The sequence below is a fragment of the Pseudochaenichthys georgianus genome, chromosome 8 (assembly GCF_902827115.2).
Source record: "Pseudochaenichthys georgianus chromosome 8, fPseGeo1.2, whole genome shotgun sequence".
NCBI classification, from domain to species: Eukaryota; Metazoa; Chordata; class Actinopteri; order Perciformes; family Channichthyidae; genus Pseudochaenichthys; species Pseudochaenichthys georgianus.
Window position 1 is genome coordinate 4,062,997 of NC_047510.2, and position 24,953 is coordinate 4,087,949.

Here is a 24,953-nt window from a genome sequence, read left to right on the forward strand (position 1 = left end):
AAACGAACACGATGGAGACCAGCGCAAGAGAGGGCGAGGGACCCTGACGTTCCCGCCCGCTCCAAAAATGAAATGATTTCTTTAAATAAAAGGTTTTAAAACATGTCACTCTCCTCCCGGAGCACAGAAGGGCGAGGAGATAGCACTGAATCATGTGGAAGGACAGAGGGGGGGTGAGAAGAAAGGAGATGGTTGAAATCATCTTAAACTCCTCCCCCGCTTCCTCTTCCCTTTAATTCTTTCAAATTGCATCAGGTGTTACAGGATGTTCTCAGTCCTTTTTCGTAGTTTGACGTTGTCGACATTATTCATTAATTAGTGCAACAGTACGCCCCCAGATGTCACGTCCAAATAAAGCTTGCTGTATTGTAAAAAAAGAATGGATCCTAATCCAAATGGCTGCAGGCTGAATAGTGAATCCTAAATACGGTGTCTTGGTGGTTTGGAAACGAGGTGGAAACTTGACACCATGGGCAAAAAATGGAAGCATAGACACAATAGAATAGAGGTTCCCTGTGTGATGGGGAGCTGGTGGTGTGGCTGAGGGCAGGTAAGACTTTAAAAAGATTCTGAGTAATCTGGCAGTGTCCGTCAGTGACTCGGTGCCATCTTCCCCTCTCAGCGGCTTTTCCCATTCCTACGATTTTTTCTCCAAAAATACAAAAGTGTAGTGATGACCTTTAGAGCATCTTATGTACAGGTTTGAATCTATTACTCAGCTGTGTGACGGATGTTTTAAACTCCACTTTTTCTGCTCCCATTTTTTCAAAGGTTTTGGATCTCTTCCATAGGTTCTCGTCCTACTTTTTTCTGCTTTTTTCACCCAACCACTTCCCCTGACAGAAATAAACATTTAAAACGAGTGAACACACACACACACACACACACACACACACACACACACACACACACACACAATCACACATGGCCAACAGGGAGCGTCTGAGGTGTTGCGGTCAGTGCACAGGTAATAAATATTCACATTCAGAGAAGTCAGAGCTAGTTCAGGTGTGTGTGGTTGTGTGAGTGTGTGTGTAGCTAGAATGCTCCTATCTGCCTCCATGTACAGTCACGCTGCACATGGGTCACTTGACTCTGAAGAAAACAGCCTTCAAGGCTCACTGATAGATTTCTTCTTTGTGGCTGAGAAACACTTAACGCCCTCTCAAAATGTTTGGCGCTTGGTGATGATGTCATCACAGTAAGGCAGGAGAGGGAGGTCCTGCAGGGCACTCTGATGGCGTGAAACACTTAAGGACCTCCCCTCCAGTGAACACCACTCCCCATTGGCCAATATCTCACACACTTCAGCAGGATGGGGAGTGTTTTCTCACACAAAAAAGGCAAAATGGCGCTGGACCCGATTCCTCCAGCGGTGTCTCTCACTCTGCTCTGAGAAAACCTCCCTGCCATCCTGAGCACACTCATCAAACACACCAAAAAACAGAAAAAAATAACCAAAGCAACAAGACAATACCTAAAAAAAAATACTTTTTTTCTTTAAAAAAATTAAAAATATTCAGGACTATCAGCTCTTTCTTTTTTTCTTCTTATATAAAACACCAGCAAGCAAAGAAAAGTAAGGAATACTGAGGTAACTTTACCCTGAGGTAGGTTTTTCTTTTTCATTTCTTCTCTAATCTGTTCTAATCTTGGCGAGAGCGTCCAGGCGTAGACCCCGCCCCTCATTATCATACGCGGGCAGGGTCCGAAGGCTCCGCCCACAGGCCTTTGGCAGATTGGGAGAGAGAACAAGGAAACCACCCCCCATAGTCTGATTTTACGTTCTCTGAGCTCAAGGCTAGGAGCTTTGGAAGACTTTGCTTCGATAGTTCCCGCGCTGGGCCCAGGCCGGACTCTGACTTTCTTTTATTCAGGCATCGTTTGTCCAAATGAACAGAGAATGCAGCGATGGTCTTGAGGACCCCAGCTCCTCTGAGGAGAAAGCCATCCTGTCAGAGAGCGGCCTGGAGCAGCAGCGCAGGAAGAAGGCAATGAGCAGAAAGTCTCAGACACTCCTTGTCTGTCTGTCATTGCACACACTCGTTGCCTTCAATACATTCACCAGAGGGGCCGGGCTAACTCACATATCATATATATATAATATATATAAAATATGCCGTTTAAGGTGCGGGCCGCTAGCCAGCTAGCATAGCTGCTGGCTGTTTGTATGAAGTTGTTGTATAAAGCGTAGCGAGGCCACTGCATTAGAACTGCAGGGCCCGCTGCAACCTCGCTCTCCTTACTGTCTCCTGCTGCGCCTCCACCACACGAGGGGCCTCAGATCCTCCACAGCCCCCCGCCTCCACGTAGGCTACATTATGCTACATGTCAGAGACAAGGGGCTTGGAAATATACAAAGACCCCTTTTTTTTTTTTTTAAAGGCAAGGCGGCCAGGCACAGCGTGTGTTAACATTTACATGAAGATTATATATTTACAACCTCATTTTTTTTCTTATAAACTCCCCGCTATTCGGAGAGGTCTTTAAAGAGCAGTGTTAACATCTGCGGCCCCTCTTCTAGACTTCCATTGGCTAGGGGATATGGGGCGGGGCTAACGCCTCACCTGCGACCAATCCCCGTGTGCCGCTGCAGCAGTTTCCCTGCTCCCTCTCCCGGCTCTGCCTCACTGCATACTATCAATAATAGCTCTGAATAAAACATTTCTATACATATATCTCTATGTTTAAAAAACCACCCTTAAAATATAGGACTGAGTGCAGATGGTGGGAGAGGTCTGCAGGGGGCCAGAGGAGCAGGGGCCTGCTGGTGCGTCTCCACTGTTGGGGCTGCACCAGGAGGTCCCGCTCCCCCTCTCCACCTTCCCTTCATCCCCCCATCCTCAGTCAGTCTCTCTTCTGGCCTGGCATCTGGTTTCTGTTCTCAAGTTACGTTTTATCTTAATCCTCTTTTTTTATTCATTTCATCTTTGATTTTATTCTTCTCTAAACGCCGATCTTCCCCCCTGGCTGTCGGGCGTAGTCTCTCCCTCTTTATATCTCTCCCTGTTTATCGCTGGGTCCGTGTGTCGCTCTCCTGTCTCCGTCCGTCCGTCTGTCTCTCCGTCCATGTCTGTCTGTCCGACCGTCAGGCGGGAGGGCGCCCACGGCATGTGAGGAGGGGGCAGGACCCTCACTTCCTGCGCGGCTGGCTCTCCTGAGACAGTCCCTGTGTAGGGCTGCCCATCTCTGTGAAGCCCTGGGGGTTGGGGTTGGGGCCGGGACCCCTGTCGCCCCTGTCACCTCTCTCGCTTCTCTCGCCCCTTTCTCCTCTCTCGCCTCTCTCGCCCCTCTCGCCTCTCTCGCCCCTCTCGCCCCTGTCTCCCATCCCGCCTTTCTGGGGCTGTTTGACCTGAGTCAGGATGTCTCGGATCTTCCTCTGAGCCAGCTGCAGGACAGAGGAGAGGGGGAGGGGTTATAGAGAGCAGCTGCAAACAGTAGGCAGACACAGATCGAGACTATGGGGAAGGTAGAGGAGCATTCAGCAGCTAATGAGCTGATGTGTCCTGAGGAGCTGGTGGAGACCAAACCAGGGCTCAAATCGGACAAACCTGGGTTGAGATGTAATTGTTTTTTTCTTAGCAAGGTTCGTCACTGAGTGAAATGACCAGGAACTACCTTAGTGGCAGCAATGATAAGAAGTGTTCATAATTTCTCAATGATAGGTAAGGAGCTTCAATGCGTTGTTTGTAATCTCTTATAGCATATCATACACTGGACCTTCCTTTACGAAATGTCCCGTAATTCCTTTCAGCCGCAATATTTAAAGTGACGCACCATTCTACCGTGAAAGGAATCAACCGACCCTTCTTTTTGACAAACATGGATCATTTGAGTTGCGGTGTTTAATAAGCATTTCCCATCTTATGCCATGACTTGCAAAGGTGCTTACATGTCACAAACCATTAAACCAAAAGGAGAACTTCAACCGTTACTTTAATTGCTGAAACAAATATTAATTAAAGTTTCACTGTGTTTAATGAGTTGGGTGGTGTTTATCTTGTGTTTTAGTGGTGCCCTGCACACTTATAGATGTGAGGCCTTACAAGGAATGCATATGCTGCACAGCATATGCATTCAAACATTTTCAAATAATCATACTAATTCGGAATCATGCCAATAAAACAGAGGGTGAGCAAATAATGACCAACTGTTGTCAAGTGTATAAGGCCTGCATGATAAGAACGCACAGAGTGAAGTATCTAGATGCAGTTGGATTCTTTTAGCAACATAGTTCTCATTTCCTAAATCCAGAGGAATTCTCCCTCACATCTTTCCTTAACCCAATGACATTTAGGAAAAGTTTCTAGGAAAAACATAGGACCTGATTTTTTACAATTCGACCGCAGCCCAGGATTTCTGTTTGATTGATTTGTCAATATTTCAAACATCAACGGGGTTTTTATGGATGTGCTGGTAAGACGTGGTGATTATTCATTGGTTTGAATCTTTCACAGGATATGAGGTGTGATAAAGCTTACCTGGCTGGCATAGAAATGTCCGTTGATCTTGACGATGACCTGGTCGTTCTCATCAGGGGTCTGATCTCTGGGGACGACCACCTCCGCTGCTGTCAGGTTCTGTAGCTCGTTCACCTGCACACACACACACACACACACACACACACACACACACACACACACACACACACACACACACACACACACACACACACACACACACACACACACACACACACACACACACACACACACACACACACACACACACACACGTTACTCTGAGAGGAAGAGCAGAGAGTGTAGAACACGGGTCAGAGAGCTGAATAAGACTCTTACCGTCTTGCCTCCCTTTCCAATGACCCGTCCTGCAGCAGCGGCAGCCATCTTGATATGAGTCTCCAATTTGACCTCCTCCTTGGGCCCAAAGAAGTTCTCCTCCTTCAGTTTGCCATAGATCCTGCCCTGAGCCTGCAGGAGGGAGACCAACAGGTTAATCATACTTTTCACTTTTCGTTAGGATCCTCATTAGCACTGGCTATTTAAAACAAACATACAAAATAAAATAGTTTGTTTGGGTCCCTCACTTCCGTTCGCTTCTCATGCACTGATTCGCTAAGCTGAACAGCCAATCAGAATGATTTCTTTGGCTGACGGCCTTAGGCCGACAGCCTACCGATTCAACATGTCGAATCGGCGGCGGAAGGTGTCGGCACGGCCGAAAAGACACGACGGTGCAGTACACACCAATCTGAGTAGGGCGACACAACGCTCATCAACGGCCCGACATTTATCGACGCCGAATATCGGCTCGGTGTGTAAGGATCTTAAAGAGCAGATTGCGTTAACACCAAGCGGCAAACTCTGGGGCAGAGCCGGGAGGCCAATAAGGAAGTGCCACAAACTGCAGTTCATCTATTGGCCGATAGGCGATGACTGCAGAAAGGATCCATTTCCATAGACCCCCATGTTCAAATGCCCAACTTTACAGCAGAAATAAACATATTTCTGCCCCTGGATGCAATAAAAAATATTCGGAATATAGTTAGATTCCACCTTCATGATTATGAATTGGTGAGTGAATTGTTTTATAACGCAACCTTTTTATTTATATTAGGTCTTCACGTTTTTGCATAAATTAGGGCGTGGACACTTTGATGGACAGGTACGTGCCTCACTGTTAGCAACAGCAACTTGTCCACTCTGCTAGGCTACAACGTTAGCTAGTTGTAGTTATTGTACTTGATATATACAGTGGGGCAAAACAGTATTTAGTCAGCCACCAATTGTGCAAGTTCTCCCACTTAAAAAGATGAGAGAGGCCTGTAATTTTCATCCTAGGTACACTTCAACTATGAGAGACAGAATGGGGGGAAAGAATCCAGGAAATCACATTGTAGGATTTCTAATGAATTCATTGGTGAATTCCTCGGTAACATAAGTATTTGGTCACCTACAAACAAACAAGATTTCTGGCTCTCACAGACCTGTAACTTCTTCTTTAAGAGCCTCCTCTGTCCTCCACTTGTTAACTGTATTAATGGCACCTGTTTGAACTCGTTATCAGTATAAAAGACACCTGTCCACAACCTCAAACAGTCACACTCCAAACTCCACTATGGCCAAGACCAAAGAGCTGTCAAAGGACACCAGAAACAAAATGGTAGACCTGCACCAGGCTGGGAAGACTGAATCTGCAATAGGTAAGCAGCTTGGTGTGAAGAAATCAACTGTGGGAGCAATTATTAGAAAATGGAAGACATACAAGACCACTGATAATCTCCCTCGATCTGGGGCTCCACGCAAGATCTCACCGCGTGGGGTCAAAATGATCACAAGAACGGTGAGCAAAACTCCCAGAACCACACGGGGGGACCTAGTCCATGACCTGCAGAGAGCTGGGACCAAAGTAACAAAGGCTACCATCAGTAACACACTACGCCGCCAGCCAGGGACTCAAATCCTGCAGTGCCAGACGTGTCCCCCTGCTTAAGCCAATACATGTCCAGGCCCGTCTGAAGTTTGCTAGAGAGCATTTAGATGATCCAGAAGAGGATTGGGAGAATGTCATATGGTCAGATGAAACCAAAATAGAACTTTTTGGTAAAAACTCAACTAGACGTGTTTGGAGGAGAAAGAATGCTGAGTTGCATCCAAAGAACACCATACCTACTGTGAAACATGGGGTGGAAACATCATGCTTTGGGGCTGTTTTTCTGCAAAGGCACCAGGACGACTGATCCGTGTAAAGGAAAGAATGAATGGGGCCATGTATCGTGAGATTTTGAATGACAACCTCCTTCCATCAGCAAGGGCATTGAAGATGAAACGTGGCTGGGTCTTTCAGCATGACAATGATCCCAAACACACCGCCCGGGCAACGAAGGAGTGGCTTCGTAAGAAGCATTTCAAGGTCCTGGAGTGGCCTAGCCAGTCTCCAGATCTCAACCCCATAGAAAATCTTTGGAGGGAGTTGAAAGTCTGTGTTGCCCAGCGACAGCCCCAAAACATCACTGCTCTAGAGGAGATCTGCATGGAGGAATGGGCCAAAGTACCAGCAACAGTGTGTGAAGACTTACAGAAAATGTTTGACCTCTGTCATTGCCAACAAAGGGTATATAACAAAGTATTGAGATGAACTTTTGTTATTGACCAAATACTTATTTTCCACCATAATTTGCAAATAAATTCTTTAACAATCAGACAATGTGATTTTCTGGATTTTTTTTCTCATTTTGTCTCTCATAGTTGAGGTATACCTAGGATGAAGATTACAGGCCTCTCTCATCTTTTTAAGTGGGAGAACTTTCACAATTGGTGGCTGACTAAATACTCTTTTGCCCCACTGTGTATGTGTGTGTGTGTGTGTGTGTGTGTGTGTGTGTGTGTGTGTGTGTGTGTGTGTGTGTGTGTGTGTGTGTGTGTGTGTGTGTGTGTGTGTGTGTGTGTGTGTGTGTGTGTGTGTGTGTGTGTGTGTGTGTGTGTGTGTGTGTGTGTGTGTGTGTGTGTGTGTGTGTGTGTGTGTGTGTGTGTGTGTGTGTGTGTGTGTGTGTGTGCGTGCATGCATGCGTGCGTGTGTGTGTGTGTGTGTGATGGATCGTTGGAGCTATGTGCAACTCAAGGCATATGCTCGAACGGGAGCTGCCTGGACGCAGCAATCATGTTGCGCGCACTATGGCGGCAGGAGCGGGGCTACATCAGCTTGTAGATGGTATTTTAAACTCGATACGCTCTGAAACTACGGTGCGGCCGAGGAAAAAAAATACACATGCGTTAATCACGTTAAAATAATTACTGGCGTTTGTTTTTTTTGCGTTAACTTGACAGCCCTATTATATATATATACAGGGTTGGGTTGTAACGGAATACATGTAACGGCGTTACGTAATCAGAATACAAAAATCAAGTAACTGTATTCAGCTCGCGTTACATTTGAAAAAGGTTTTCCTTCTATAAAACAGCTGTGGGCAGCAGATAGGCTACTGTGAGTGTCACGGACATGAATTCATAGATCAAGGAAGGCAGACTGGTGGACAGAGTCTCCTGTTTTGCCGATCCGGTGCTTAAACAAATATAGCTCTACACCCCTGGCCGACATGTCCGTAAAATTAAGTCTGAGTTCGACATTTTAATTCATGTCCTGCCAACACTGGCAGGACAGAAGGTGACACGCCCTTTCTAAGCCGTGTCCTCACATCCCAAGCTGCATACCCAAAAAGTGTATTATGTTGTTACATCGTTTCAGAGGTTATGTTTCAGGTGTGCTCTTGATAAGCCATTAAAACAGTAAAAACACGTTCAGTTTCCTTTTGCTTTTTGTGTCTCCTGTTCACCAAAACATACAAAATACTTTTATAGTCTAGGGCTATGACGCCCATGATGCTAAACGGAAGCAAATGTTAAAAGGGGACCCAATTATCCCAGTGGTGGAGTGAAGGAGTCCGGCGTTATAACTGGAGATCAAGGAATGTAGCGAAAGGACTTGGTTCGCCTGCAGCCCGCTGTAGTATTAGCTAAAGAAATGATGTTGAACAAGGCTTATTAAGCAAAACATCGCCACAATTGTTCTGCTATGTATCGGTAGCCTACTTATTTTTATTTTATTAACGTGTGAATGACAAGCATTAAGAATAACAAAAAATAGCTAATTCTCTTGCAGATTGTCTCGTTTGATTATGAATGTAACGTTTATATAGTGGAACTACACTGTTTTATCAAAACCAAAGTGCCACGCAGTAACTTGGTGTGCATGTATTTCAGCAGGAAATGTGCAACGTAGATGACATTTACCAGCACAGACTATATAGAAATATTTGTAAAAGTTGTTCATGCGTTATTAAGTCACATTTTTACATGTTACGTTCTATGTTTTTCTTGTTAAGCAGTCTGTAACCCTACACACCTAACATATAACGTTTAATGTATTTTTGTATATAGGTTTCCTTTAGCTTAGCTTCTTAGCCTCAGCTAGCTCTGGAACTTCCAGCTCGGTAGCAGCAGGTCCCGCCTCGGCTCCGCCTCTTTGCCCTTATTTGGATCAGGCTGGAGCAGGCGGGAGTTAGACTCTGACGTGACTGTTGAGACGTTAGTGGCCGACTCCGCCTACTAAGGGCTTCACGGCAACTCTGCAGAATCCTATGGGTGACGTCACGGACACTACGTCCATTTATATATACAGTCTATGGTTCACACCGGAATAAGTCCCTGAGGGAAGATTATGCAATTGCAGCCGCTGACGTCACTTCTTCTTCTGCATTGGGTTTACTGGCAGGCCGCAAACAACTTCACGGCGTATACTGCCCCCGGCCGGAAGTCCCCGGAGTTGGGGACTAGCATCAGTAGAAGCCTTCCGAGTAAATCGCCAGAACGCCGACACCTCCTCATCACTCCACCGCTCCCATGTTTTTTTTTGTGTTGCCATAAATCAGGCCCAATCCCAAACCACGCCCTACACCCTACCCCTACACACTCCCCCTCCGTGACGGAGTGAACTCCGTGGAGTGACACTCGCAGCTCAACGAGGCTCCCCCCTGTCAGATGGAGGGAGTAAACACAGCAGCAAGCTTTGGGACGGCCTCCCCTCTCTCCGGCAGAAACAGGAAATGCTGTAACTGTATGTAACAACGGTTTCATATTAGCATGTCTTAGACAAAAAATAAAGATTAATAACTAAAATAAAACTCCAAACATCTTTAATTGTGTTATTTTTTGTAAAGCTCTTTTAGTTTTAAACCTGATGTTTATAAGCCGCTCCACACTCGTTGGTTTGGAACAGCACTTAATGTGGCCGACCCTCCGTGCGATCGCGCAAACGGAGGGGTAGGGTGTAGGGGGCGGTTTGGGATTGGGCCTCAGTCTCTCTCCGTTGGTGCGCTGGGCTAATGCTAATGCAAGCTAATACAATGGCAGCTTCACAAAACCTTTCAGAGTTTTACAGGGCGTGGTTGGCAATTCGCCCAGCCAATCAGAAATTTGAACTTTTTTCTCACCAGGAAAGTACCTGCGCAAGATCCCAGGAACTATCGGAACTAAAAGGGGAAAAGTACTCCGGTGTGAAAGCGCCTCTTGTTTCATTTTGTTTCCTATAGTACCCTCACACCAGATGCGATGCGATTTTCGGGCAATTACATGTTAAGTCAATGAAAAGGCGCGGATAAACACACATTTGTTTGTAGGACTTTCAACGAAGGTACAAAGCAGCAATAGTTGTAATATCTCCCATAATTAAGTGCAGAAAGAAACGCGTTAACAACATCAACGGCGTCTAATATTTGCATCGCGTCCGATGTGAATGCACCATTACACTCATTGTTTATAGCATAAATACAGTTAGCCACAATTACATTTGTTTCTTCAATGAAAGTTGACATTTTCAGGTTGATATTAGAAGTGTTTCATGTTGACATGCATTATGTTCAGCTTCAATGTAGCTGGCCGGCTCCTGAGTCCTGAACCCCTTGAACAATGGATTCTAACTGACCATAGATCTGTGCATGACGGGTTTCTGTAACATATTTCAATGGGGTTGAGTATTAATCAGCTTTACCTTAAACTGAGCCTCTGGGGGTCCGGTCACTATCACCATCCTCATTTTAGAGTCGGGAGCCTCAGCCGGGGCGATCTGTAGGAGAGGAGGAACACTGTCATTAAGGGAGGAACACTTATGGATTGTTTCACAAGTACTAGTTTCACATCTAATGAAAGACTTTCACATATTTTATATTAATAGAACTGACAAACTATGGCTACTTAACACCACATTCAGTTTAATAAAAACGCCATACATAATATAGGAACATTTATATTTGTAATTGAAGATGTCTGATAGATGATGTGAAGTAAAAAGTAGAACTCTTGGCTATGTCTCAGGGGTGAAATTGGGGTATATCAAGCAGAGGGTCTGTGTCTGATCCTCAGCGCCACTGAGACTTCATGTTGAAGTGTCCCCGGGAAAGATACTGAACCCCAAACTGCTCCTGTGAAATGTCTAGAAGTGTATGCGAGTCCCTTCTGATAAAAGCTTCAGCCAAATGTAATGTAGTGACTAAAAAAAAATACTCAAGTAATGACCAAGTACCCAACTTTCTACTTTAATACAGTGCTAGAGTATAAAGTAGAGTATGCTTAGTTAGAGTCCACCACTGTCCGTAAGAGGGCTGTTTAATCACGGTCCCTGCACACATGTGGCAGGGGGGGGCTCTCTTCACCCACCTTGATGGAGGCTCCAGCGAAGCGGCTCAGCTGTTTGATGTGCTGTCCTTTCTTCCCGATGATGGCTCCCACTGCCTGGGCTGGGATGTACACATGGACCGTCTCCTGCTCTGGAGCCTGGTCACACAGAGCACACTTCAGGTTACTCAGGCACTTTAAGGACTTCTTTAAAACGGACAGGCTCAATTTGTCGGGTTGCTGGTTTTATAAAAAGGTTCCAAGTAGTTTTTGCTCTTTCCAAAGGTTGTACTGGCCACATGCGTATATTTGGTTTTAGTTCCCATCCAACATGTTGTGAGATCACATCTAGTTTTAAGCCAGGATGATTCAAATACACTTTTAAATAACATTTGCAAATGTATAGTTTCTGTATTTTTATATGGGGCAGACAGAGTACAGTTAATTTAATTGTTTTATTGAAAAATAAGACACATGATAATTTCAAGCAAATAATTGTATGTTTAAAAATGTATGACATCATGTCCCATGTGATATTCTCTTAAAGTCTCCAGAGTCTGGAAAATGCTTGATATTATCCGGTCTGGTTATTTTTTTACTACAGGTAGGAAATATGATGAGATGACAATAATACCGCACACTGAAAAAAAAAAAATGGCAGTGATGGGAGTCAAAGATCAAGTATTCTCACCCCGAAGCAGCCGTAGGGGGCACTACTGGGGGCGTTTCCAGGCGGGGGTGGGGGCATGTTGGAGGAGGAGGGGAAGAGGCCCAGGGCACCGAGGTTGAGACCCGGGATCAGGTGGGTCTGTTGCTGGAGAGAAGCAGGTTGCAGGTTAGAAACATGCAGTCCTCACAGTGAGCAGCAGGGAGACACAACGTGGTGACAGGGTTAACATTATTATTATAAATACCTTTTTAGTTTAAAACGTGTTTTTGTTTAATAAATCAGGGTAAATAATGTTTTCTTTTCATTAAAAAACTAAACATTAAAAAAAGAATGAAAGTAGCCAAAATGAAAAAGAAAAAGAAAATTCACTCTACCTTTAATATATATATCTTTATTTGAAAATATTTTTGTAACATTGTAGTCCTGCTATTATTCCCAATTCTTAAAGAGTGTTTCAGTAATCTGATTACATCCGTTTTTATGTAACTGTAAGTGAATATAGACTAGTTGCCAGCAGTGTGAACCCGGTAATGTTGAGTAACCAAAAGTTATATCTCTGACAGGCTCCGCCCTCTACTGGCCTCTATGGGTACTCCCCTTGATCCTATCATGCAAGCATTCATCCACTGAGACTTTATAGACGTAGCCGGCCCGGGGCGGGCCTACCTGAATGCACGCGCATCTCACCGCATAAAAGGAGGCCTCGCCTCCTGACTGTCATCCCTTTCTCTTCAGCAAGCAAGAGAGACTCACTGAGTGAAGAGAGACGGGTAAATCAAACAAACAACGAAGAAAATGGACTCACCATTGCTGGAGCAACGGCCCTGTCCCTCGTGTCCGGGCGTCATTGCAGGCGCCGACCTCCACCGCCAGTGCATCGAATGCCTGGGGTCCGACCATGCGGCGGCCAACCTGGGCCCGCTTACGGTCTGCAGCGCCTGCCCTCTAATCCCTCGGCTCAGCCGCCACCAGCGGCTGGCGCAGTTTGAGGACTGCTACGTCTTACCGGTGGAGGATCCAGAGCTCGACGTGGTGGAGATGGAGGACCACGAGGAGGGAGTGCCCTTCGTGTTCGCCATACCAGCGGACCGGGCGGGCCCGCTCGTCCTGGGAGAGGGACGGCGACACCTCGTCGTCTGATATTTCCAGCGGCGGCCAGTAATCTTGGTGTGTTTTGAGTGTCGCTGATTACCCCTCTGCACGACACCTCCCCCCCCCCGCCTCAGCCGCATGCTGCCGCTGGCTCGCCCTCAGGCCTTTCCACAAGGGAGAGAGTGCCCGGCGGTGGTAAGGCGGAGAGAGAGGCGCCGGTACAGAGCCCCCATGGCTCCCGTCGCGCCCTCTGCCTCCGCGGTCCGTCCCGAAGAACCGGCTCCTCACGGGGACAAACTGACCGAACCCGGCGGGCTCCGGCTCCCGTTCCGCCTCAGCGAAGGGGTGCTGGGTGGGGTGCACCGTCCTCCAGGAGTTGACTGGCGGCGAGAGGAAGCGTCCCGGCGGAGAGAGGTGATTTCTCCGGCCAGGACGCGAGGGCGAATCCCGTCTCCTCCCTATTTGATCCCACTGTGACAAGATCATCTTTTGTGAACAATAAAATAGATTGCTTGTATTCCAGTCTGAGTGTCTTTTCTTTCCACACACCCACACACCCACACAATGTTGACTGTACAGGTTCCCCACTCGCAGCCCAGGTTGTAACTCCTGTAAAGGAGGCAGCTAGTGCGCATGCACGGGTGAGAGTGATCAGCCGCGCTGTGCGGGTACAGGGACATTATGGCCGGCGTAGCAGGGTTAGGAAACATATAACGCCGAGTGTAAAAACTCCGCTTGATGCATTTCCCTGTTTGGGTGAAAGCATCATGGATTGCACATCCTCTAACACAGTGTTATGGGGAATGCAGCATCCCTCCTCCGTTCACAGGCATAAGAGAGGCAAAGCTATCATCCCTCTCAGCAGAGTGTACCGAACCGAAAGGCGTGTACCGTTACACCCCTACTCATTATCAATGAAGCACAACATCCCCAATGTGTAGTGTGCACTGAGGTTCTTGCACATGAGAGCTTAAAGCCCGTAAAAATGTTAAGACATTTAAACACGAAGCACCCCTCTCTTGCTACTAAACCAGCAGAGTTTTTCCGCCGAAAGCAGAGAGAATTGCAAGGCCAAAAGAAAGTTCTAACTAACCAAGCAACAATCCCTACCAAGGCTCAAAAGGCATCATATGAGGTGGCATATTTAATTGCACAGGCATAAAAGCCACACACAACACCCTAACCCTAACCTGCTGCTATCGCTATGAGTAGGGCAATGCATGGGGAGAAACAGGCACGGGAGCTGGAAGCAGTGCCGCTGTCTGCCGGGACCATATCCCGGCGCATCACGGACATGGCCCAGGGCATCAAGTGTCAGCTGACAGAGTGAAGAAACTCTGCCCAACTGCTTGTTTTCGCCAGACACAGTTTGGATGGAACCTTGATGAGGACATGCTGTGTTGCACCCCGCTGGAGCTGAAGTGCACAGGCGAGGACATTTTCACAAAACTTGACAACAAAATAAAAGAAGAGGGACTGTCTTGGGATGAGTGCATCGGTGTGTGTACAGATGGTGCTGGAGCAATGCTGGGGAAAACGAGAGGACTAAAATCAAGAGTCTTACAAGTGGCACCCCACGTTATCTTTACGCACTGTATTATCCACAGAGAAGCTCTAGCGAGTAAAACGCTTGACCCAGAGCTTAAAAGTGTTCTTGAGACGGCGATAAAAATGGTCATCAAATCCCGTCCACTCAATGCCAGGCTGTTCGCCAGTCTCTGCAACGAACTGGGATCGGAGCATCAGGGCCTGCTGTCCCCCTCAGAAGTCAGGTGGCTTTCAAGGGGAATGTTCTCAGCCGCCTGTATGAACTGCGGGACGAGGTGCGCTTATTTCTCACGGAGCACGGGTCCCAGCTCGCGGACCACCTGACAGACCCTGACTGGTTAACAAGGCTGGCAGATTGCATATTTGACAGACTGAACGGACTTAACCTGTCATTGCAAGGTGAAAACACAAGCATCATGTCCTTGAATGATAACATCTGTGCATTCAAGAGGAAAGTGGAAAGTCGCTGGACTGCGCGAGTTGAAATGGGCAGGATTGATATGTTTCCTGAGCTGGAGGAATTCATAGAGGAGAATGATCTTAGTGTTAACTCTGTGAGTCTATCACTACCCACCTGCAAGCCCTCCTGGAACACTTAACAAGTATTCCCAGAGGAAGCAGCTCCGGAGAAATATGACTGGATCAGATCACCATTTAGCGTAACGACCGCAAGTCATCTGTCATCCGACATGGAGGACGCACTGACTGAACCGTCAAGTGACCGCACATTAAAGACAGCCTTTAATGCGAAGACGCTGGCTGAGTTCTGGATTTCAGCTGAGAGGGAATACCCACAGCTTTCCAAGGCCGCGATGGACGTGCTGACGCCGTTTGGCTCCACATACCTGTGCGAAAAGACTTTCTCGGCACTGACATACATAAAAAACAAATACAGATCTCGTCTAAACGTGGAGGATGATCTCCGAGTGGCCGTCTCCAAAATTAAGCCCAGGATGGATTTGCTGTGCTCCATGCATATTGCCCACCCGTCTCATTGGGTGAGATTAACGCTGACACGTAGCGTATTCCCCAAATGTAAATATGCACCGCAACAATGTTCATATGTTTATTAGTTATTATTACCTTTTATGTCTTTAAAGTTTGCACCGCAACAATGTTCTCCTAATTCACATGGAGATTACTTTGACTCACGAGTTCTGCTGTTATCTTATATTAAATTGCTATATGTAAAATCATATCATGGTTGTCAGGCTGTTCTGTTCTTGTCTGTTGTCGTTATGCGCGTGTTTGGATACGCCTATTAGTGCGTGCGTCCTGTGCACACGTTTTTCTTTTTCTTCCAGTCACCACGTGATAGTGGGGGGTCGCCAGTCCCTGGCACTGTTATTTTAGGGGTCGCGGGCTGAAAAGTTTGGGAACCCTTGCTCTCGACGACCTCATAGTCATGGCCAGGTCCAGGGAACGGGCAATGTTTTACAGCCCAATTGATCCTACACCTAACCAAGTTGGGTTTTGCGATCAATTGGAAGAAGAGCACCCCCATACCTCACCAACAGGCGTTGTATTTGGGAGTGGTGCTCGATGCAGGCAGGCTACGTGCCACCCTGTCAGAGAGCAGACAGGCATCCTTGCTTCGGGCAGTTTGCAGACTGAGACAGGGGGCAACAGTGACAGCTTTGACTATCATGCTCACGTTGTGGTCCCACTCTGGTTATGCGCCGCCTACAGAGGTGGTTCTCCAGCCTGCGTTTGGATCCCAAAAGACACAAACGGCGTCTGGGGACCATCCCCCCCTCAGTGGAGGGCAACCTCCGGAGGGGGTCCCCACTGGGACGGGTGACCTCCTACATCACAGTGTTTACGGACGCATCCGGAACAGGATGGGGAGGGACCTGCCTGGGGAGAGCTATAGGTGGGTGCTGGTCTCTAATACCTCATTCTAGGGCTGTGCATCTTCACTGGTCTCACGATTCGATTCGATTACGATTATCCTGACAACGATTCGATTCAATTCGATATCCTGATGCATCACGATTCATACCAATGCGTTGCATCCTCAATTTTCTATATTACTGCACATGGCTTATTTTTCATAATGCATACATGCAGTAAATACATAAGAACTCTCTTCTTATTATTTAGAAAGTGCTTCAGAAATCAATAACATAAATGTCTTGACATTAATTTATAAACCAAAATAAATGAATTGTATAGGTCTAGCCTCCGTGTGTGAAGTTGTTCCATCCTCAAAAACAAAAGCTAATGCTTCTGCAGTCTAGCTGCAGCTTCTAGCCACGGCCTTCTGTTAAGAAAGGACACTGAAGGTCCTGAATGAGGCATCACACACAGGACTTGAGTCTGAACACAGCAGACAACAGGAGTATTTACAACAGCATATACAAACTAAAATAGTGCATGTGGGTGCACACTCACATTCTCTGTCTTACTGTTACATACATACATTAGCTTCATTATATCTCAGTGATTAAGTGAATAATAAAGTTTCTATCGGGTCACTATCAGCCTGTCACTCATTATTGTCAGGGGGGGCGGGGCTTGGAGTAACGGAGAGGAGACGGTGATCGCGGAAGCTTTTTTCCTCCTGTCTTCACAAACTTTACACACGTATATATCGTCTGAAAATTGCTAGAGGACATTCATACTCTGCAATCCAAGACTTAATTAAATCCACCAAAAACCTGACATGATTGTAACGCGATTATTTTTGAAAAACATAAATCCCTGTCTGTGTCTCTGAGCCGCAGCGACACGGAGTGATTCAGAGCGGGTCCTTCTGCTGTTGGTTCTGGACTGGTGTTCTTGTGTTGGTGGAGAAAGCAGACTGCTCCGTGTTTGGTGTTGCTGTGCCGCTGTCACGTCTGTTCCCTGATCTCTGCGTCACCGACCGATTTGATATTAAAGTGACAGAAAAAAAAAACGTTATAGTTCCGTCACTGCATCAATACCGAATCGTCAACGTCCGCATCGCAATGCATCGTAGAAACGATTATTTTCAACACCCCTACCTCATTCACACCAACGGTGTTTCAGGGCCGGTTCGGAGCTGGAGCTTGAAAAGCACCAGGTTTTCCTGTTCACACCGCAGCGGAGCAGCCTCTTAGCTCCGGAATCCGGTTCGTTTCAAGCTCCAAAAATGTGTCCGGCTAGAGCAAAAGCACCGCATACGTCACGCTTACGTCGAGGCGGGGGCGGGATCAACTCCTGACCAACAACAAAAAGCCTGCGTTTTATCCAGTTTGTACACAACGATGGAGAAACTTAACAAGCAGCAGTGGTCCACTGAAGAGACCAGGTCCTACTGGGAATCTGATCTTCCGAAGAGGTACAGAGGAAGCTGGAGCACAATCGGCCATTGTTGTTGTTGTCGGTGTCAGCTGTGAGGTGTTTCCGCGAGGTTTGGCTTTATGAAGCAGGCCCGCAAACGTTTACGTCATGACGCAAACGATGACGCAATGACGTAGCACCAGTCGGACTCTGGGCAGTGTGAAAAGAGCCAGAGCTAACAGCTGACCTGAAAAGCTCTAGCACGGAGCTTGAACCGGAGTTGCGTTGGTGTGAAAGAGGTATAACAGAGACACGGCACAGCAACCTCCTAGAGCTACGCGCAGTAGTGTTGGTCCTCCAGCATTTCAAACCCTTAATTCGGGGGAGACATGTAATGGTCAAAGCGACAACAGCACCACAGTGGCTTACATCAACAGGCAGGGCGCAGTCCGTTCCGCCGCCTTGTTGACTTGACCACAGCGGGGAAACTGTGGTTATGGGCTTCAGAGGTGGTGTTATCTCTGAGAGCCCTCCACATTTCGGGTCTGGAGAACAGGGGGGCCGACCTCATGTCGAGGGGCGGGCCCCTGCCAGGTGAGTGGGCGCTTCACCCGGAGAGTGAGGCGAGAACGTCTGTCAATCATCCTGGTAGCGCCGGATCGTGTCAGGGCTCTGTGGTACTCAGAGATGACACAGATAAAGGTGGGCCAGCCCTGGGCGCTTCCCCAGTTCTGGGGGGCAATGTCTCAAGAGGCAGGTGCAATCGGGGCGTTACCCACTCTCGGCCAACCTCCTGTCCTGAGAGGGACAGGCTAAGGCAGGGTGGATTGTCTGACAGGCCGAAGTGGCTTGGATTCCAGCGATGGTGTGAGGAGCAGATAATAGAGCCCCTATCTTGTGAGTTGGATCTATGTCGTACTTACAGTCATTGGTGGACAGAGGGCTGGCTCATTCCGCAGTGAAAGTGTATGCAGCAGCCATCTCGTCCTGCCATGAGGGATTTGACGCCAGGTCAGCCTTTTCTCAGCCAATGATGTTGCGGTTTTTACGGGGGGTCAGGAGGCTGCGCCCAGTAGTGGGACCTGCCGCTGGTCTCAGAACCATTTGAGCCTCTGGAGCTCTCCTCCCTGAAAGCACTGTCGTGGAAGGCGGCATTTCTACTTGTCTTAACGTCAGCCAAAGGAGTGTCCGAGTTAACCGCTCTATCGGTGCACCCGAGTTGTTTGATGATCCGGGGTGACCAGAGCTGATCTGACCGCCTCCCCGGGCGTAATGAGCTTACGTTTTAACCCAGGCCCCCGGTCCCGGCTGCTAACCAGAAAGCCGGTCAGGGACAGTGAGATGGAACAGTGTTGTTGTGGCACGACAATGCGTGTATACATCAGGGCTCCGCCCACTGCACCCATAGAGTCCAGTAGAGGGCGGAGCCTGTGAGAGGTATAACGAGGGGTTACGTATGGTAACCCTTGTCATATAAACACAGGCGGAGCCCTCTACTCAGGGCCCTGTCTGTCCTATGCTGCTCGCTGAAGAGAGGTGTAGGATGACAGTCAGGAGGCGAGGCCTCCTTTTATGCGTTGAGATGCGCGCACATTCAGGTAGGCCCGCCCCGGTGCTGGCTACGTCTATAAAGTTGTGGATGAATGCTTGCCAGTAGAGGGCTCCGCCTGTTTTTATATAACAAGGGTTACCATACGTAACCCCTCGTTTTATGTTAGAAATCTATAATACGGGTCCCCAGCACATAGAAACTACTGGAGGCTAACCTGCATAAATGGACAGTTTTGGGTTGATTTGAACGTTTTAGGGGACTCAAAACTGCAATTTTGTATCCTAAAAATGTCAGAAATTGATTCAACATCCTCAATAACCTCCAAAATTGTCCAAATCGGCCAAGCTGTTTTTTTAGCTATTGTCTGCATATGCTAATTAATGCAACTTTTAATAATTGTGCAAATTACCCAACATATGCAAGTTAGCATCCAGCAGTTTCTATGTGCTGGGGACCCGTACTTTACATTTCTATCATCAAACTTAGGGGTCAACATTTCCGTGTTCACTATAGGACTCTGGCAAACAGACTAAAACTGTTTTGTTGTATCCTGTTTACGTCATCCCGCCACATGTAATCCATTACTCCCCAAGCCTGTGTGTTAAACTTGAACTGAGTGAATACATATTGATGACTCACATTCATCGCAGCGATGTCGTTCTCGTAGGCCTCCCTGACCTTCTTCATCACCTCCACCTCAGCATTGCCGCAGGCTTCGATCGCCCCCTTCACTGTGATGGTGCGCTCCATGTTGTACAGGGTCAGATCCTGCAGGCTGCACACAACAGGGACTCATCAAACTTGTATTACTCATTTCTAACAATTAAGAGATCAAACACTGAAAACTTGACCTTAATCAAATGTATTATGTCAACAGATTTCACATAACTGTATTAGGTTAGTTGAAAGCAATAATATTAGGTTTAGGTTCAACCTAATATTATTGCAACTAACCTAATAATTACTTGTCAATGTTTCAGTTTTTCAGTGTAATTGTAGCGACTTCAGGAACAAACGAAGTGTCTAAGAGGCTGAAGTCGGGCCTGGTTGCTTCCCGTCAAAAATACAAGGTAAGTTTATTTATATAGCACCTTTCAACACAAGGCAATTCAAAGTGCTCTACAAAAAATGAAAGACATTAAGAAAAAGGCATTTAAAATCAGTTATTTAAAAAGAAAAGATAATAAAAGAAACATTAAAAGAAAAAGTACATGGATAAAAGTTACAGTGCAGTCTAAGATATGAATAGTTCAATTAAAAGCAGCGACAAAAAGAAAAGTCTTCAGCCTGGATTTAAAAGTAGTCAGAGTTGCAGCGGACCTGCAGGTTTCTGGGAGTTGGTTCCAGATGTTTGGAGCATAATAACTGAACGCTGCTTCTCCAGGTTCAGTTCTGACTCTGGGGACAGAAAGCTGACCAGTCCCTGAAGAATGCACCCTCTCACCCTGTCCTCCACACACCTCACACAGATGAGTGCCGCCCATATACCCATGTGGCCTAACTAATCCAACTCATTATTGATAAGAAAAACATAAATAATAATTTTATAATCACAATGCCAACATTTAAACAATCTAAACTTGTTTACATTTACAACAGAAATCCCAACTCTCTGACAATGCTGGCTCCTAGAATAATCTAAATAATCTACATTACAGCCACATGAGACTTGTGTGACCTGGAGCCTCCAACCAAACTCTGTACCATTTTCTGAGGATTTAACAAAGAATGACTTTAACTTTATTTGAACTTCTTTTCCCACATAACGACATATGGAGAGACTTCTCTGGACTGCCAAGGATGCTCTTCTGCAGAGGAAATGAGTGTGTGAGTGTCTCTGTTTTATGTACTATTACAGTGACTTTCTTTGGGGTTTGTACTGACAAAACGTGTAAAGACCTCACTTTAAGAAACTTCATAGAGATTTCTCTTTATTTTCTAACAGACCAAACCATTCATCCATAACTAAAATGATATCCAGATCAAGGAACACCGTTGTACAAACACAGCCAGGTGCACAGTTTCTAATCTGTAGCCTCCATGTCTTTCCTGCATGTCTCCGTTTGTATTATAATAAAGTAACCATCTTTAGGTTTTCGATTTACAAAACAAGAAATGTAATGACATCACCATTCTTGGAACATTTTAGAGACCGAACCATTCGTGTAAAATGTAATTAATCTACAGATCAATTAAACCCATTGTTAGCTGCAGCCCTAAAACCACCAACACGTTCCCGACCTGTAGCCTCCAACCAAACCATGTTCTGAGAATCTAACAGTTAGCGGCTTTAGCTTTCTTTTCATTTTCTCTTTTCAAATTATGACATAAAAAGGCTTCTCTCCACTGCCCAAGATGTGTGTGTGCGTGTGCGTGTGCGTGTGCGCGTGCGTGTGTGTGTGTGTGCGTGTGCGTGTGTCTTACGGGGAGATGGTGATCTTGGTGTCGGTGTCCTGCTCCACTTTCTTCAGGTTGCGGCCCTCCTTCCCGATCAGGCGTCCCACAAAGTTGTTGTGAGCCAGGATCTTGAGAGGAACCTCATCGGCACTGCAAACATGTGAAACAACGTTAGCACCTCTCTGTTCAGATCTCTGTCACCCGGCTCTCCACATGTTGGAACATACGTCTTGGTGTCTTTGGCCTCCTGGTGCATGATGTCCAGGATCATGCGGCAGGCGGAGGAGCAGCCGTCGGGGGTGGAGTGGATGCTGATGGGCTTCTCCGCTGCGCCTGCGTTCTCCTTGCGATGCACGTCAATCCTGCAGGGGTGGAAGAAGGTGAGAATTACGTCGGAAGGTGCTTCCTACATTCAGATGGGTGGAGTACTTAACTATGGATTACACCCGGCGCATTACTTGGTTTACACTAAGGAACAGCTGAGATGATGATGGCTCTTTTGGGCTTAAATATTGTCTGTACGATATCAGAGCTTGTGAATGTGTTGTTGCTAGAATATAACGTTTTTTAGCAATTTCCTAATCCTGGAAATGAGTAAGCATTTTAGCACTTCCGGTATGTTTTTGGTTGTCATTCTGAAATACGGTCTGTGGTTAACACAAGCTGAAGAGATTGTATCATTTTCTTCTACAACATCAAATACCTCAGTAAATCCCTCACTGGAGAACGTATGAAGCTTCTATGTGTCTAACAAACAAGTGTCTAAATGAGACAACCAAACATCTACATGTTAAACATTAGCCACATTTAGCTTAGCGCTGGTGATGTGAAGCATAGCTTTTTACTTCTGGTGGTCGCATTAACACATCGACTATTAAGAAAGTCGGGTTAATTAATGAACCTGCTGAACACATATATCATTATCATATACGTATGTCCGTTTGCCACAGATCTTATTTTCTGCGATATACCAAAATGCAATGGACAAATACCAAGCTGATTTGGAATAAATCCCTTTACCAAGTTATTATGGCGAAATTAAATTGTATAAGCATTCTGAAAAATGGTTTAACAAACAGACACATCTTATAAATAAAGGATGGTGTGACTAAGAGTCCATGTCGGATACAATTTGACTGAAGTTGTGTCTTCATTGGGCCAGATGACTAATTGTAACATCAAATTTGTAAATGCAGTTTTGAAACATTGATATTGTTGCCTGAACACTTTTGAGCGGCTCTTAACTAAAGTATTGCACGTGTCTCAATGTTCCTCAGTGAAAACAGACTAAACCTTCCATTAATAATAAACAAGTTAAACCTCAAATAAGCATTTCACCTTTATCTTCATTTATACATTTAATGACAGCACAGCTCTAATGACAGAGGAGGAGTTGGTGTTCTGATGGGGGGGCACTCACTTGCTCTGCGTCTGCTTGGTGATGTTGCGGATGGTGGCCCCCTCCTTGCCGATGATGGCTCCGACGTACTGCGTGGGCACCAGCAGCCTCAGGGGGATGTCGGCGTGCGGAGGCTTGTTGAACATCCCCGAGCTCGGGGAGCCCGCGCGAGGCCCCCCCCGGGGCCCGTATCCACGCCGGCCGTTTTCGGGCCCTCGCTGGCCTCCATCAGTCTCAGAGTTCTCGTCGGGGATGTAGGAGACGCGCAGGGCGTTGTTCTCAAACTGGTATCCATTCAGCTTCTGGATGGCTCTGAGGGGCGACAACAGGAAGTTAGCATTGTATTAACAAACTAACAGAACTGAGAGAATACACATTGTGCACACATGACATGGAAGAAGGATACAAGTGAGTGAGCAAATTGTTAACGTGCCGAGCCGCTATAAAGTACACACGTAGTACGAGGAACTTAGCGACGCACATAAAGAGGCGACATGGGGTCTGCGGCTGCAAAGAGAAACCTGAAAGTTAGACATGAGTTAAATCACTCAGTGAGGCGTCCTGTCAGAGTGGTGTTTAGTTTACAGCAGCCTGTGAAGGCCAATAATAATTGAAATGTCTTCCTCACTGTAAGCAGTTATGAAAGAGCTGTTTGTGAAAGGTTCTTTGTATTCTTTATTGTTCAAATAGAACCCACTGCTTTCTGCTCACTGGTGAGTCAGCCTCTGGATGAGAGTGAAGCACATCAGGCAGCAGCTGTATGGGCATTGCACTATGGTAGCTGTTATTTACACATTGTTAATCATGAGCAATGCATCCTTACATTGTTTAACCGTGAGGTGTTATACAATTGTACTGTACTCTGGAGAGCTTTTTAAGGTAAAAAAGAAACAGCATGATGGGATGTGCAGTCGACTACTAGTAGAAAGAACTGGGGTTACGTACTGTAACCCAGCTTCTATGAGTATAGGCGCAGCCCTCTAAGGCTATTGCTATTGGGTAATCCCCTCTGCACGTGTGCAGCACTGACAGACTTATTCCACGCCCACCTACGACGTGGGCCCCACCTCCAGGCTCACTTCCGTATAAATAGGAAGTAGGCCCTACAATCCACTCCAACAGCTTTTCTTCAGCTATTCGCGGAACCAGCGGGGCCCGAACCTTAGAGGGCTGCGCCTATACTCATAGAAGCTGGGTTACAGTACGTAACCCCAGTGCTATATCGTATAAGGCTTCGCCCTCTAAGGCTATCGCTATTGGGTTAAGGGCGAAGCAGGATGTAGTCCACGCCCCACTGGTCCGTCCGTTACCAGAAGCACAAAACACACCTACTCAGTTAATAACCCATGTCCATTTCGCCGTGCGTAAATGGAGCATCCCATTCCCAGGGAATATAGCATTTAAAAATGAATATTTCTCCATCAGGGAATGAAGGTAGGCTTACTCGGGCTACCTGTCGTTTAAAAAGTAGAGATCGAGTCTCACTTGTTAAAAACGATCAAGAAAAGGGAACAAAAGGCCGCTCTCTAAGTGCCGACAGGCCGGAGAGAGGGCATGCAGTTGAAAACCCCCGACATTACACATTCTGGCAGGCTATCCAGTACTGAGTGTGTCGGAGAGGAATGGGAGACATTCCTCAAATACAAACGAATAAACGAACAGGGTGAAGACCAAGATGCAGCAGTGCAAATGTCTTCCACTGTCATTCCTCCGTGCAACGCCGTAGCAGTTGAAATTCCCCTGGTGCCGTGCGCTTTGATGTTCTCCGGGGGATCCACCCCAGAGGAGACATACGCCTGTACACCGCCTCACCCAGCCCGTGTACAGGCGCTGTGCCGACAGAGCCCTACTGAGCGCTCTCTGTAATGCACAAACAGACAAGCTGGGATTTGCGTAACGCAGCCGTGCGTGCAACATAGC

General features: G+C 46.7%; 1 protein-coding gene across 2 annotated transcripts in view; it reads right to left on the minus strand.

Moving 5' to 3' along the window:
• Window positions 1-3,133: 3,133 nt before the first annotated feature.
• The window catches only part of LOC117451445 (insulin-like growth factor 2 mRNA-binding protein 1), a 74,625-nt gene continuing 52,805 nt past the window's right edge, over window positions 3,134-24,953 (minus strand). The window contains exons 6-16 of one of the 2 annotated variants that reach the window (XM_034089746.1): window positions 23,055-23,345; window positions 21,862-21,996; window positions 21,662-21,784; window positions 19,877-20,012; window positions 11,821-11,943; window positions 11,172-11,288; window positions 10,507-10,581; window positions 4,800-4,931; window positions 4,482-4,595; window positions 3,334-3,388; window positions 3,134-3,243 (exon numbers count right to left, since the gene is read on the minus strand). In XM_034089746.1, coding sequence (XP_033945637.1) covers window positions 3,134-3,243; window positions 3,334-3,388; window positions 4,482-4,595; window positions 4,800-4,931; window positions 10,507-10,581; window positions 11,172-11,288; window positions 11,821-11,943; window positions 19,877-20,012; window positions 21,662-21,784; window positions 21,862-21,996; window positions 23,055-23,345 — 1,411 coding nt within the window. Of the gene's footprint in view, window positions 3,244-3,328; window positions 3,389-4,481; window positions 4,596-4,799; window positions 4,932-10,506; window positions 10,582-11,171; window positions 11,289-11,820; window positions 11,944-19,876; window positions 20,013-21,661; window positions 21,785-21,861; window positions 21,997-23,054; window positions 23,346-24,953 lie in introns of both variants that reach the window. The other variant, XM_034089747.1, reaches the window with a different exon arrangement.